Genomic DNA, 16,380 nt, shown 5'->3' on the forward strand with positions numbered 1-16,380 from the left:
GAATTTTCAGTGACATTTACGAATTTTTGTGAATTCGTACCAATCGTTATCAATCTTTGTCTATTAAGTCTTCGTGAGACAGGTTGAGCAATCATTAATCTTCATCATTCTTCCTCAAGCTTCATCAATCCTCACCAATACTCACTAATCTTTCTCGGTTTAAATTTATCTTCATGAACTTTCATTCATCAAGTCAATCTTGATTAGCAATTGGTATTAATGATGTGTCCAATTACGTTCATCCGTCTTGATTATTGATTATTATCAATCTTTGTCAACTCTATCGCTCGTAACTGTTTCCGATATATCTCTTAAGTAATTAGAACCAGATCAAACAAATTTTTTCTTTTCCTCTTTAAAATTATAGCCTTAGTGGAAAATATATAACTAGACTGAGAATATTTATGCATTCGTGACAAACATAAACCCACAAAGACATACAAAAATGCGAACAAACGCACAAATATGTAAAATATAAAAATAAAACACAGGTCACAATATTTAGAAGATAAAATACATATCAATTCAAGTTTCTGTTCCTCGTATGCATATATAAAAATATGAATTTGCATAACATCCGCAGTCTACCTACAATAAACGAAAATCTAACAAGAAAATGAAAAACTAAAATAAAACAAGATTACTTTCCGTCGTTTAATTTTAAATTAGAGTTCTTCGGGTAAATTTCTTCTTTCCCTCAGTCAGAAATTAAGTTTTCCCTTTTATCACGAAGGTCGGTAACGAAATTCCATCGCCCATTACCCGCCACTAGCGACTAGGGAATCGATAGGTTGACTCGACAGTCGATAAGCCGAATTTGAAGATCCGACGCGGAAGTCGACGAAAAGCGTAGAAATTCGAAACCGAAAGCGCAAGCGCGCCCTTGCGCTTCTCGGAATCGATGGGGTTGTGTTCGCGTGTACGTAATCTACGCCGCATACGTTTGATCATGCGCGGGAGTAATTATCAGGGCTGTAACAGTAAAAGTGTTTCGAAAAACAATTTATTAGAGTTTTTACAAATAACATCGATTTTATTCGAAAATGAATTTATTTAATTTTTAAAAATTATAAAGAATTATACAGAATTATAGAGAAATTTCAGTATTGTATTACGAGAATGATTGTAGTTTCTATATTAATTAACATAAATTTATGAAAATTGGCATAAGTACTTATTGAAATACGTATTTTTAATATATCTTGGAAATATCAATATTGCACAGTTAGTTTCCATTCTATCATGCGAGTTAGAAATTTCAGTATAGTATTACGAGAATAACTATAGTTTCTATATTAATTAACATAAATTTATGAAAATCGGCATAAGTACTTTTCAAAGTACCTAGTTTTAATATATCTTGGAGATATTAGTATTGGATGCTTAGCATTTTCAAAAAAAATTCCCAAATATCACTATTTTCCTTCTCGATAGTTAAAAACAACCCTAAGTTTCTTCTCATTTGAATAGAGTATTATAACAACTACCAAGTTAAAATTCCACTCGATTTAGAGTGTGTGTGTGTCTCGAGAAAGTCATCGATGAATCCAATGATTCTAATATACCCGATCCAGGCGTTATACCTGGAAATTTTAGAAATCCTTCGAGCATTTTCATTTAAAGTAAGAGCAGGGGAATTGGTTTCTCAACATGGCCCTGGCTCCTCGTGTTTGGCGCCGTATCACATGGCTGCCATGCAAACAACCTTCGCCGCTACAAGGGACAGCCCCACCCGTGGAAAGTTTCTCCTTCTTTCAAAAATTGTAAAATTCTGCGCGTATAGAGTTCGGTCTGAACGACGCTCGATCTCTCCGACAATTCGAGTTTTTTTCCCGAGAAAAATAGAATAAACTATGAAAGAAGTGAATAAACACGAGCAGACTCGAGCTCCATTTTGCGGTTCGATAGGTGCGAGTTAAGCGTGCTTGGAAAATGTGATCAGGGTGGATTTAGTGTAGTGCGTTTGTCAGAAGATATGTCATGCCAAACGTGGACCAAACAAGTTTGGAAATTGTGTTGCTAGGGATGAAAAACGTTCAGGTAGTTCCGGAGTTTTACATTCGATGTTTTTCCTGTGTTGTTATTATTGTTGTTTTGAGACAGTGTTCGTAAATATTGAACGACCTTCTATTTTTCGTGATGGAATTTTTTAGAGATTTTTTTTTAATCCTGGGTTTTTGTTAAATATTACTGGGAGCAAATGGAATGTTAGTTGGGAAATGTATACATTTTTCATAATTGTTATGAAACTTTAAAATAGTAAGAGTGCGGAATATATTTTAGAATTATTTCTTTTTTTTTTTGATGACGCATACTTTGATAAATTAATAAATAAATTAACAGTTGGCGTGGGTGTAACATATTTTACGAAGTTTTTCGGTATTTGTCAGAATTATGAAATTCAAAGTTGAAGAAATTAATTAATTAATTTATCAGGAAATTCTAGATGGTGGTATTAAATATTTTTGAAAACTAAAGAATTTTCTGTGGAAATATAATAGAATGTTGATTGCTCTGTTGTGCATCAATCGATAATGCGTTTGTTTTCAAACAATCCGGAGTTCCTACCATATTTTTTACTTCTTGTCAAAAATTCTGTTGAATTCTAAAATTAATAATAATTAAATGTACAATTTAATTCGAAGACAAATCATGATTCACTAAATGAGTTAATTTAAAAAGGATAGAATAAACTCATACTATAACAATAGATTATAACTATTATATACTATATACTATAACAATAAACAATAGAAAATTTCATAATTATTTTCTACGCTAATAATAATACAAGAATTGTATTTATTTATTCGAGATACGTGTGACAAATCTTAAAAGTAAACATTTGTTTTTTTTACAACAGGAGCAAGGATTATTTTTCAAGGTCTCGATTTAAATCCTCTTCAATGTTTCATGTAGCCTCGGAGAATCTTCGAAATCATTCGTTATTGCCATTAATTTTATCATTATTATAAATTTTGTTTTATTATCATTATTTTAATATCATTAATTTTATCATTATTACAAATTTTATATTAATGACGTTATTTCTTTCAGGTGCACTGATCCAAATCTTAGACAAGCCAAGGGGTGCTCGCAGTAGATTGAGCGCAACATTCGGAGGGAAAAGTAGCGGTGATAAAGAAGCAGTCAGACAGTGCTTTCTATTTTCCAATCATTTGTTACTAACAACACGTCAGTCAGACGACGATGGCCGCTTGAATCTCGTCCCTCAAGTCGGAAAAATACCCCTTAATGATGCAGTCCTAGTGGAAGACCCCAACGAACAGGGAACAGCGGATGATGACGGTATTTTGGCAATATTGTTACTAAAATAAGCTTAATATGATCCATTCACCGCTATTGCAGCTAGCAATGCATGGCTCAAAAAAAAAACCGGCGCGAATCGTTTATAATAATTAGACTGCGAATTTTTACGAATTTATTGAAAATGGAAATAGGGGAAAATTTATTGGAATATGCATGAATTAAAAAATATATAAAATACCAATAATAATATACATGTTATAATAATTAGAAAAATTATTTATTTATTGGGGAAATTTATTGGAATATGTACAAATTAAAAAATATATAAAATATCGACAATGATGTACATGTTCTAATAATTAGAATGTAAAACATACTTTTATATAAGTTTTCAGTCTAGTAATAATGATTCAACAAAGATTCGTAGGAGCCTCTAGCAGTTTGATGACAACAGTATTTATGTTTCTCCTAATTTTACTTTTACTTTTTTTTTATTTCTCATAATTTTACATTTATTTACATTTCTTCTAATTTTATTTTTTGGGGCGGCTTTTCTTTCGATACTTTGCCGGTTAACAAATTGGATATGAATTATATTTCGATTTGAAATACAAGATAGTTGAAACTTTTGTAAAAAGTATAAAATATCAATACGTATATTTACACATGTATTCGTAATACTCGAGAAATGATATAATTCATTCACTGATTCAGCCACAGTTTCAGATTTTAACAAATTATACTTATAGAGTTATAATTAATAATTGTTTGTTTTTCTTATATGATTAATAAATTCGATTTTTAATACATATCAAATTTTCAGCAAGTTCCTAAATGACATTTCGTTTTGAAAAAATTCATGTGGAAATCTGTGTGTTGTATAAGAGTCTGTGTTAACATTACAATAGTTTGATATTGTTTTCATAAAATTGGGGTGGCCAATTATAATCAAAATAGACTTTGTTTTTATATGATACACATTTAATTAAAAAACAATCAAGTGAAGTTTCAAACACCGTCCAAATGAAATTCAAATTTTGGGGGGTGAAGTTTCTATTTTCATTTATTTGTTGTTATTTTCAATTTTATCGATCACGTTCATTGCATCGATTAGTCACGATTTACGCTTATTTTATTTAGGAACCGCGCCAGCTTATCACGCATTGGCTGATCTGTTGTGAAAAATAAAGGTGTATTAAGATAATTTGTACATAATTAACCGTAGTATTGCCGCGACTGCGAACTGATTTTAGAACTGTCAGTATGTTCGATGTCCAGCGGAATCAGCGAGAGCAGCGGAAGTGGTAGCGGAAGTGCCAGTTCTCAGCTGCAGAACCGTGATTTTAAGATTATAGTCGACTTGAAACCTGGTGGGCCCCAAGCAACGGTGCACCTTGTTGCTCCTACTATACAGGTATCGTTCACGCTAATCAATCCCAACAGATTCATTAGAATATACAGGGTGTCCCAAAAATGTCGGAGGTTGTAAGATTGAAAGGGGTGAAAGCCTGTACTTTAATTTTTAGACAAATTTCTTTAACAAACATAGAGATAATACTTATGGGACTGACTGTATGTGCATCTGCTGTAAATTTAAAAAAAATAGGAAATTATTACGTCATAATACATTTCTGAAGAAAACATGAACTTAAATATATATGTACATATATATGTAATTCAGTCAAATAAATAGTTTCCAAATATATATTTTCCACTGTAATAATATATATTTTTAAAAATATACATTTTTACTGTTTGACCAAATATGTATTCCAAATATATGTATACAGTATGTCCCACGAAATCCTGGACAGCCGATTATTTCGTAACCTATTAAAGATACGAAAAAAATTTCTCATATGATATTGAATGGCAAGAGGGGGGCGATTTATTGGCCGTAACAATTTTTTTTTATCATTATTGTTTACAGAGATATGGAAGTTACGTTTGGTTTTTCAAATGGGATTATATACTTTTTGTTTGATCAATAGATAGTATGTTTCAAGACGAATTCAGCAAGCTTAATGTAAACACCCTTTTACAAATAGTTTTTAAGACAATACGCGTAAAAGTGTACTGATTTTCGGTATAAGAAAATCTGCGAGACCAGGAAGCACAGTAGGGGGTCTCGACTCTCGACCGCACTTAAAATGCTACATATTTAATTCAGTTAAATAAATAGTATCCAAATAAATTTTTCATTATAGATACACACAAGTGCAAAGATTTTTTATGTATATATATATGGGGTATATACATGAATTATGTGTATATATATATAAATATGTATAATTATGTATATATACATAAATTATGTATATATATGTATATTTAATACATAAAGACACATAATTTGTAGGAAAAGGCTGCCTGGATCAGCGACATCAGCCAGTGCATGGACAACGTGCACGTGAACGATTACCTTCTTTGCGGCTCGCTGTCAGACACCAGCTCCGTCACGATGCCACAGTCCATGAAGAACGACCCGAAGCTGTTCAAAGACGACGTCGACATTCGATTCAGCAGGACCCTGAACTCCTGCAAGGTTCCTCACATTAGATCGGCCACGCCAGAGCGTCTACTCCAACGTCTGACCGATTTGCGGTTCCTCAGCATCGACTTCCTCAACACGTTTTTGTTGACGTATCGAGTGTTCACCGATGGCGTCACGGTCCTGGAGGCTCTGAAGAATGTGTTCTACGAAGCTGAGCCACCTGACGCCGAGATGCCCACTGGTTCTCTCGAGTAAGTTGCGTAGTTATCAATGGCAAATGGTATCGAAAGGAAATAAAAGTTTAATTGTTTATTCAGTGAGTCAATGAGTCTTATTTGTAAGGATGGTGAGTCGTGTATTTTGACTTTAACACACAATGTATCAGTCTTGTGTCTGTTCGTTATTTTTATTATTTATTTATTTATTGCTTTATGTTAATTGTCACTTGATTTATAATTCTACTAAATTTTGTAAAACAATGTAACTAAATATTTTCTACTAACTTGATGTTTTATATGCGTGTAACAGAATGTTATGACAAGGAATAATTCATCCTCCACTAATTCTACATTTGTATAACTTGACTATAATATCTAATGTACCAGTCTTATATCTGTTCATTCTTTTTATTTATTTAATTACTGCTTTACATTAATTTTCTTTCACTTAGATACCTTTCTTCATAATTCTCTGGCGTTTCATTAGTGTCTTTGGGGCCTATTGGGTCCATTATAACTCGAATTTGCTAAATCTGTACTGTATCTACAATCAAACATAGCTACAGCCCCCTAAGTATCTAATTATATCTTCAATTAAACAAATTTAAAGTAAGTTTACTCGCACGACGAGTAAACGGACTAGTGGCGCCACAGGCAGGTGTCATCTTGCAGCGGTGGCGCCACAAGCAGGCGCCATCTTGCGGTGGTGGCGCCACTAGTTCGCGTGCTTGCCCCACGCTGAAACAATCGTGAGCTCTAGTGACGATCCAAATCGTCGATAAATTGTCATCTTAATATTTCACAACGATGCCACCTAGAAAAATGTAGAGGACAGTAGACTTAACATTAAAAATACTCTTCCTTTACTTTTTTGATAAAATACAATTTTATTTCTAGATCTTTGGACGTATTAGGAGGAAACGCAGCGGAAACGCACCTGCACACTGACGATCGACGGAGGTACAGCGTTTCACCGCGAAGGACAAGTGGCGCTAGTTCCGTGTCCGGTATAATATGCTTAAACTCTATCGCTGAGTACTAATAATCCATATATTTTCCTGACAAAAAGAATGTTTCCTCTCTAAATTTTCTCTATCCAAATACTTATTTCTATTTTAATAACATATATGTTATATTTATATTTCATTCCTTCTTCGTTATATTTATATTTGAATGGGAAGAGTTATTTTACTTCCAATTAAGAATTTCTTGGAAGTATTAGAATAGAACAAGTGCCAGAGTTACTGTTTGAGATTTCCTGGAGGGTCTACGTTCTTTTAACAGAAATGACCAACACCTGGAAGTCTCGAATCGATTGTATCAAGTAGGAAGGAGGCAAAATTGTTACACAATTGCAAAAAACAAAATTGTTTAATGTATCCTGCACATGTGGATGAAGATATGAGAGATGTAAGAGTGATATGAAAGTACTAAGAATTTTGGACACTCATTGTCTCTTTCAAATAATCCTCTGGGAGGAGTATTAAGGATGTTAGAGCTTCATATTTTTGGAGTAGGACAAGTTTCTAATTTTAAATTGGAGATGCCTTTGAGATTTTGAGCTATAGTATGAACCATGTTCACTTTAGGTAACAAAGTCTAAAAAATGAGAAAGTATTAAGCATGTGCCTTAAATTAGAGAAGTCTCATATTAGAGTTTTAAGTTATAGTTGCTTTGAGATGTCCATCTCGTCAGCAATTTGTTACATCATTAAATAACCATGAGCATTGATCTTCTCACGAATTTGAGTAATTCTTTACCAAGTTGAAGGTCAGCTTCCATTCAGGGTGTCACAAAAATGTTGGAGGTCCTTGAAAAGGGTGGTTCAGATGATTTGAAACAACTTTTTCCTTAGCGAAAAAGTTGTCCGGGGCTTCGTTAAGGAGATATTAACGGAAAACCCCAACCAATCAGAGCGCGAGTACACCGGTGGAGCGCCCACAGTGGCGTAGGCAGCCGCGCTCTGATTGGTCCGGGGTTTTCTGTTAATATCTCCTAAACGAAGCCTCGGACAACATTTTCGCTAAGGAAAAAGTTGTTTCAAATCACCCCCGGAACCACTCCTTATAAGGACCTCCAATATTTTTGGGGTACCTTATATAAATAAAATTTTAAACATTCTCGAACCCTCTTAAAGCACTTATATTATCGACACGTCACCGAAACCACCACTGAAAATAATTTTCAGCGTTTGAAAAGCCTCTGCACATGCCAGTCCATACCTGCCAGTCCACACCTTGAACACAGAACCTGAAATTCTTAGTACTTTTCAAACCTTGTGTCTCTGTCACCGTTCGTTGTAAAATATTGATGTACCCTGATCGCTAAATTGCGGTGATATTAACAAAATTGTGATATTCTGGCACATATAGGTTACGGATCCGAAATAAGCGACTGCCGCGATGTAAAAAGTTCCTGTGATTTCACTGCAGGTGGATATACACTCAACCCAAAAGGTTACTGGCGTGGTGGATATAAAAAGGGTTCGTTGCTCGTTACCGCATTATTTATAGCGCTAGAACGACTTAATATCACAGATGAGTGAATAACAATTGTCACACGAAATTAATCGTTCCTCATTCATTTTTCTTATCTGATAATTTATCAGTGATAAAGCACGAAGTATGAAGTAGTAGCCCATGTTTTGAAGTTGAAGACTTCAAGGTTAGCTTGGCACAAGTCATTCAATTCAAAGACAAGTTAAGAAATCGATAAGTTATTTTAGATGCCTTTTGTTACTGACTCATCGAATATGCAGAATAATATTGTTACTGAACTAAGATCATGTACAAATACTGATCGACTATTTCAGTGGACGAGGAAAAGCAACCACGTGTGATCGCGGAGGCTTTGCCAATAATAAAACGCAGTCCTACTATACAATCATCGACAGCGTCCACTGGATCGTTGTCCCCAGCGACGCCACGGAAGATCAGCATCCAAGTGGATCCGAATAAGAAGGAAGAAGAGGATAGTTCTCATTTGACTATACCAAAAGTCATCACTGTTTCATCGAGTTCTGAAACTCTCACAGGTAAGAAAAAGAAAATAAAGACTATAGTAGCGATTACTATCGAGATGATCATTGTATGACTATCAAGTTGTGGTTATATTATTTAATGTAATTTAATGCAATTGAACATGATTTCAGATAATACGGTAATAAGTGCACCTTCCTCCCCGAGCAACTTAAGTTCCGTTACGTTGGTCGGATCGACGGGATCAGGATCGAACTCTGGATCCGATCGAAGCCCGCAGGAGGGAGGCACCTATTCCCGTGGAGTCTCTGAAGAGACTGTCACACCTGTTACAACAGAGGCGTCGAAAGATGGTAAACTGAGTTATTGTGTGCTACGAATATTATTTATATTGTAACGTAAGAGATAGGCCGATCGCACACGGACGCAACTGATCAGTTTCAAACCACTCTGAAATCTGTGGCGACCGGATTGTGTATTCCAGTGACCGTAGATCTAGGTAAAATAAAGATAGTGGAGTAGGTAAAACAAAGAGCGCAAACGGTTTGTAACACTAATTTCAAATCGGTTGCGCCCGTGTGCGTTCGGCCTTAGTCGCAATCCTCTCTCTTCCGGAATTGTGCGCTGTTTTCCCTTTCAGGCGATAGTTCTGCCGGCCGCCGCTAGGCCGAAACCGCGCGCCACTACCGCGCGGCGCTCTCTCACTATAAACAGTGGGAAGCGCCGCGCATAAGTACCGCTGCCGCGACGCTCAGCCGGCAGAATGCCTGAGCGAGCATTCCTGTACACACATCGAGTACAATAGACAAGGTTCTTGCCGTTCAAACGCTCTCGTAAATTTCTAATAACTCTGCTTATTAACATGGTGACCTAAGATGGCGACTTTAGAATTTTAATGGTCACAATGTCTTCGATACGTCGAAATTAAAAACAAATTCCTTAAAAAATTCGATTTTAAATTAAGAAGTACGCAATAGTACATACCTAAGAAGTGTGAACGATATCTTCAGATGTTCAGTTTACCTACGACGACTCGGACCCTGAGACACCTAAAATATCGAAAGGAGAGACTTCCGTGAAAACACCACTTACACCACAGCGTAAGGTCCCCCAGAAACCGGAAAAGGAAGCAGAAACCAGCAAGCAGGCGAAAGAGAAGGAGAAGAAAGCTTCAGGGGAGGGTGACACGGGTGTCTCGACTGCACAGCCTCAGTCTCCAATGAAGAACCATCAGAGACACTACCAGTCGCATTATGCTGAGCACAGACCGTCCATTGCATCTGCTCCTGCGGCCACTGCGAGGAGCAGTTCGTTTTCCACGATAACTGGAGTATGTAAAGTAAGTCATTCATTTTTACTATTCACTTCTGAATCTCACAAGAAAATTATTGTTACGTGTTCTAATTAGGGGTGTGCGAGATCCCGGTCGGGACGGGAATTCCTCCCGGGATTGGGATGGAATATCGAGAATTTCAGAATCCCGTATACATCCGGGATACATCCCAAAACCATTCGGGATTCCCGAGAATTTCGGGATTTCCGGAATTTCGAAATCCCGTACATTCGGATTGCTGAAATTTTCAAGAATAACAACACTTTCGGAAATCCCAGATATTATTCTACATATACCCCGTGCATTGTCAGGAATCCCGAACATTTTCGAAATCCCGTACATTCTCGGGAATCCCGGATATTTTCGGGAATCCCGGACATTTTACGGGAATCCCGAATATTTTCTGGAATCCCGCACACCCCTAGTTCTAATACATTGAGTCAGGATTCAGTAGAAAAGGTCAACCATTGGTCAGACTTCTTAGAGATCCTGCCATCGTTATAATTAAACAGGACGCGTGGATAATAATTGGCACCTAAAATTGTGGATGAATGATAAATATCATTTGCTGGCTCAAAATATTTATGTAAAGAAGAAATATTAATTTATTAAATGTAATATATGGGGAAGGAGTTAGAATATATTTAATTTATTGAATATAATATAGATATATCGTTACATTGTATTATATATACAATTACATTTAATAAATATAATATTTCTTATCATATAAATGTTTTGAAAACATTATTTATCATTTAACCAAAATTTTAGGAGTCAATATTATTAATATGTCATTATATGTATACATACAATTACATTTAATAAAGTAATATTTCTCATCCATGTCTATAAATATTTTGAAAAGAATATTTTTCATTTATTCACAATTTTTTGTACCAATTATTATCTACACATCTTGTTTATTTGCGTGTATACAGGGTGTGCAATTAATTTACAGGGTAAGGTTATTGTATCACCACGAATCTAAAAATTAAACCGGGTGAACAATTAAAAAAATGCTGACACGCACATTTTCTGCGTGTGAAAGACAAAATACACCGGTTCGTTTTTGCAGAGTTACTGGGTAAGCAGGCGATCCATCCAAGAAACAGAAATGTCCTCCCAGCAAGGGAACTTTCAGCACGATCAAGTCACCGGCAAAGCGGGAGTAGTGATAACCAGTTTCCGACAAAGTCAACGAAGGTTCGTTCGAGTATTCCTGACGTGTTTAAGTGTTTACATTCATATGTATGTTGTTTGTACACATCACGAGAAGTGCCGCATGGCGATTGAGGTCTTTTATTTTCTGGTGATTATGCGACATCTGGTATACAGTATCGGCGTGAGAAATTTATGATCACGTGTTGTATTCGCCTAAAAGAGAAAAAAAGAAGTAAAATAATTGAGAACAGTGACATACAATTTTCGAGGACGATGAAATTGTACAGCGCAAAAAATCGGTGAACTATGATGAAATAACGATCGACAATTTTTTAACAGACTGTTTACCTCGAATAATGTTTAAGATGCTGATTTGTATAGGCGTTTGTATTTTTAAGTGAGCAAAAATTATCTCTATTTCGTTTTTCGGTATCGCTATTGAATGTTTACTGCAATAAAGGTATTTCTCACTTTCTTACGCATGAGTGCTTTGTCTCGGTGACTTACGTGTTTTCTTCCGCCTATGATCTTCCTTTGTTTTTTCGTAGACAGAGATTATCCGTGTCTTTATTGTACAAAATACTGTATACATAAAAATCGAGAATCTTGTTTGTACTTTGGTCTGATTTACGCGCGCCACGGTCGTTTCAGGGTGCGGCGAGCAGGCGAACTAGTGGCGCCACTGGTTCGCGTACTCACAGTGCGCTAAAACGATCGTCGTGCCCTCGTCTAACTTTATTCTAAGGCATACATTTTCCTTGAAAATATAGCCATCTTCATTTGTTCTATATTTTCATTCAGTCTCACTTTCTAACTTTTACGCGCTATTTATTTGTACATAAGAACCATTTAATTACCTCGCTATTATTAAAAAAGTTTCGAAGCACTTTCTATTTTGACGATTAGCACGATTGAGTCTTCTACTTCGAACATTCCCTTTTCAAACCGAATCTTCAACTAAATATTGAATTTTTTTGTATTACAGAGAAAGGTACAACAATTTTGTATTACTGTGGAATATTTTATTTTATGCGATACGACGGTGAATTTTGAAATTTCTGAAAGTTATAATTTTTTTTTTAATAATTGGTGTAAATTGATGTAACTCAGATCGATTATGTCGAATACAGTGATCGAATAGTTCATCGTACTAATTTCCTTGCTCAAGATACTATTTCAGTTGTTCTTAATGCAATTGTATTTCATATGACGTTTTGTGTCACTCATAGCGTTGGACCTGAACCCATCTGGTAAGTGTCATCCTTTCTGCTTCTGGAAAAAAAACGATGTTTCCACTTTCTGCGTGCCGCATGACGAGCTGTTTGCCACCAAATCACTTGTACGCTCCTTTCTTTATTGACTGTTTACGCTCGCACAACGTGCACCGCCGGATGCAACTAATATTCACTCTGTTTTTCTCAAATAGGTATATGATTACTGTTACTTAAACTGTGGAGGAGGAATTATGATAAAAAAATAAGATACATATCGATGATAACACTTTCAGATATACTCATGGAAATACTTAGGAAGCTATGAATTATGAATTTTGTTCTTATGCAATGGAAACTACACAGAGTGTCCCAGAATTAGTGTTAGAACCGGAAATGGAGGAAAGGGTAGCTGAGACGATTCTGAACCAGAAGTTCCTTTGCAAAAATGTCGGGTGACGCTTCGTTTTTGAATCATTAACGAAAAACCATCGACCCATCACAGGGCTCGAGTAGCGCGCGCTCAGCCACAAGAGCATAGGCTCGAGCCAGGATTGGCTGATTGCGCCAAGGTCGGGGCGTTACCAGTTGAGCGCGCGCTACTTGGGCGCTGTGATTGGTCCACGGTTTTTCGTTAATAATTCAAAAACGAAGCACCACCTAATATTTTTGCAAAGGAAATTGTACTTCAGAATCGTCTCAGCTACCTCCCATTTTCGGTTCTAAGACTAATTCTCCCTGTATAATCTAACATTTGAATTAGTATTCGTTTCGAAACCAAAGTAAAATTCACGAATCCTATCCAGACCACTTTTCTTTAAGACCTGATCTTCAGAATTAATTTTTTAATTCCTTAATAAAAATCCCTGTCATCCATATCATGGATAAACTGGAGTTTTAGAAAAAAGATTGTATATAAAATATAGGATAAATTGTAAATATATATTGAAAATTTTGTCTTGCACTAATTTATAAATAATTCACATTAAAAATAAATTGTACTATAGGAAAAGTAGCATGTGTGTTTATAAAAAGAACATATAAGGTGACCACGAAGTTCTTGCCTCAGGGAATTAATTATTTTCGTTACTTTAATTAATAATATTGAATATGTATAATATCAATTAAGCTTTAAAGATTTTTCTTAGAATGTTGACAATTTTTTAAACTCCATTATAATGAATATGAATTGCTCCATTTTTATTAACATTTATTCTCAAGAATTTCTAGTTAAATGTATTTGTTCGTCAACTTTAAAGACATCTCGTAGAATGTTTACAATTCTTCAAGCCCTATTATAATGAATTGCTCCATTTTTATCTATTATATTTTTATTTTCAAGAATTCCAAGATATTTGTTCGAAGTCTGTCTACAAAAGTAATTAAAGCTCAATTAATTCCCTGCGAAGAGTAGGAAATATAAATATTTGTTACATATATTATAAACTGCACTGCATCAGGATCACACGAGCGAGCTAAACGAAATAGAAATAGTTTTAACCTACTAGACGCCTTCTATCACTCGATGTCTGCGATTAGAAGATTCACCACATACTTACAGTTTTGTACAAAATAGCCGTCGAATGCATAAGTTGGATTGCAAATATCTGTTAGTTGATTAAACGCTCAGACGTACATTAGCTGGGATGTACACTAGTTGCACATTAGATTAGAAGAATCATTCACAATAGGCCGATTTACACGTTCCCATTTCAGCGTATTTCGAATGATTCGTAGATAGAATATATAGTAGAACTACTTTTTTTTTAAACTATGTATAGAGCAGTTTGTAGATTACAAAGCAGAGAACATTCTGCAATTATTTTAAGGTGTTTGATTATTTATGCTCTGGTATGTGAACTCAATCAAAAGATGGATATAAATAATTATATAAGGAAAGAAGAATACAGGGACACAAAGAAATCATATGCAATATATATTAAAATTATTAACTATATGAATCAAGTTCATAAAAAGTTACTTTAATCATTCTGGTCACTGATAAAGTTACTGATGGCTTCTCGAACAATTTTCTCAAACCTCACAAAATCCAAAAACCTTCATCAAAAATTAAAAATTTAATTCAGGAATTGCTTAATTGAAACCAATTATTTCCAGTGCTTGACGTTGTCTACGAAAAGGCCCAGTAGCAAGTGCCATCTTGGAAGCACTAGTAACAATAAATATCTACACTAAATAATATTATCGTCCGAAATCAAGAATTAACATCCCCTTTCGAATATCCAGGAGCAGCACGTCGAAGGCTGCCACTGCGTTCGCCATTGCGACATCCGCGTCCAGCAATCCTCCGGACAGAGAGATCAATGGAAACAATCGCAGCGGTTCCTGTCGCGATAAGAACAGACGAAAGGAATCGGTGATGTCAACAGCAGCCACCATGCGAGTGCTGAACGTACTGAGGCACTGGGTCTCGAAACACGCCCAAGACTTCGAGTCCGATCAGAGGCTGAAAAATCTGACGATCGAGTTCCTGGAGGACATCGTCTACTGCCCTAATCTGCTCCCAGCTGAACACAAAGCTGCGAGCCAGCTCCTCAGGCTCATTACCAAGGAGGAACCTGAGACCAGCAAGGTGGACCTCAAGAAGCTTCTGGCTCCTCCGACAGTACGTATCTGCAAACATGAATAATTAAAGGCCGATTCAGACTATACGACACGTTCCGGTAACGACACGACAAAACATTAAAACACGCGTTTTAATGGAACTATTCACACTATTCCCGTTGACGGAACGTTCAACAAGTCAACAACAAGTCTGAATAGTTCCATTAAAACGCGTGTTTTAATGTTTTGTCGTGTCGATGCCGGAACGTGTCGTATAGTCTGAATCGTCCTTAAGGAGGCTGTACGTTCGCTCCCTCCCTTAGACGCGATTTGGCTTCGTTTAACCACTCTCGACCCCAAGTGAGGCAATTCCCTTCTATTTTACCTTCTCCTGAATCCCGGCAACCGACTGAGACGGCATCCATCGCGACGGTTCGTCCGATCCGAACCGAGCGAACTTACAAGGTGTTAATTAGGCAGATACTACTTATTTTCTATAACATTGTTTCTTGCCTAAACAGTACCTGATTTATTCAATGAAATTCCTTTGTGATTACAGGTACAAAGCAAGGAGAGCATCGAGACACTATCTGCCCTTGAGATCGCTGAACAAATGACATATTTGGATCACAAGATCTTCATATCCATTTCTAGCGAGTAAGTAAATGAAACAAATATTGTACAAGTGAAGAAGTAAATTAAATATTGTTTTTAAAAGTGATATGCTTAATGTACAAGTATTTTATGTGTTATATATAAAAGTACAGTTCTTGAGTACCTATAATATATACAATTTAATAAGGATTATGTAATAAATAAATATCATTTTTGCGCAGAGAACTTCTTGGTCAAGCATGGATGAAAACCGACAAGGCGACTCGAGCCCCCCATATTATCCTAATGACGAAAAGATTCAACGAAGTCTCCCAGTTGGTCGTTTCGGAAATCATTCAACGTTCGAACTTGTCGGCAAGGGTCGCTGCGATCGAGAAGTGGGCAGCAGTTGCGGACATCAGCAGGGTTCTGCACAATTACAATGGCGTACTACAAATTTGCGCAGCCTTCACTAACAGTAGTGTCTTCAGACTGAAAAAGACTTGGGAGAAAGTTTCCAAAACGGTAAGCTTGTACAAATTTTATTTAAAT

General features: G+C 36.0%; 1 protein-coding gene across 1 annotated transcript in view; it reads left to right on the forward strand.

Annotated features, from left to right (window-relative positions):
* Positions 1 to 16,380, forward strand: part of LOC128878500 (ras-specific guanine nucleotide-releasing factor 2-like) — a 40,879-nt gene that overhangs the window by 7,069 nt on the left and 17,430 nt on the right. The window contains exons 10-22 of the mRNA XM_054126752.1: positions 3,058 to 3,309; positions 4,524 to 4,684; positions 5,630 to 6,015; positions 6,880 to 6,989; positions 8,356 to 8,466; positions 8,796 to 9,017; positions 9,135 to 9,314; positions 9,972 to 10,300; positions 11,373 to 11,500; positions 12,688 to 12,708; positions 14,917 to 15,295; positions 15,794 to 15,891; positions 16,071 to 16,353. Of these exons, the coding sequence (XP_053982727.1) occupies positions 3,058 to 3,309; positions 4,524 to 4,684; positions 5,630 to 6,015; positions 6,880 to 6,989; positions 8,356 to 8,466; positions 8,796 to 9,017; positions 9,135 to 9,314; positions 9,972 to 10,300; positions 11,373 to 11,500; positions 12,688 to 12,708; positions 14,917 to 15,295; positions 15,794 to 15,891; positions 16,071 to 16,353 (2,660 nt within the window). The remainder of the gene's footprint in view (positions 1 to 3,057; positions 3,310 to 4,523; positions 4,685 to 5,629; positions 6,016 to 6,879; positions 6,990 to 8,355; positions 8,467 to 8,795; positions 9,018 to 9,134; positions 9,315 to 9,971; positions 10,301 to 11,372; positions 11,501 to 12,687; positions 12,709 to 14,916; positions 15,296 to 15,793; positions 15,892 to 16,070; positions 16,354 to 16,380) is intronic.

The sequence above is a fragment of the Hylaeus volcanicus genome, chromosome 6 (genome assembly GCF_026283585.1).
Source record: "Hylaeus volcanicus isolate JK05 chromosome 6, UHH_iyHylVolc1.0_haploid, whole genome shotgun sequence".
Lineage (NCBI taxonomy): Eukaryota > Metazoa > Arthropoda > Insecta > Hymenoptera > Colletidae > Hylaeus > Hylaeus volcanicus.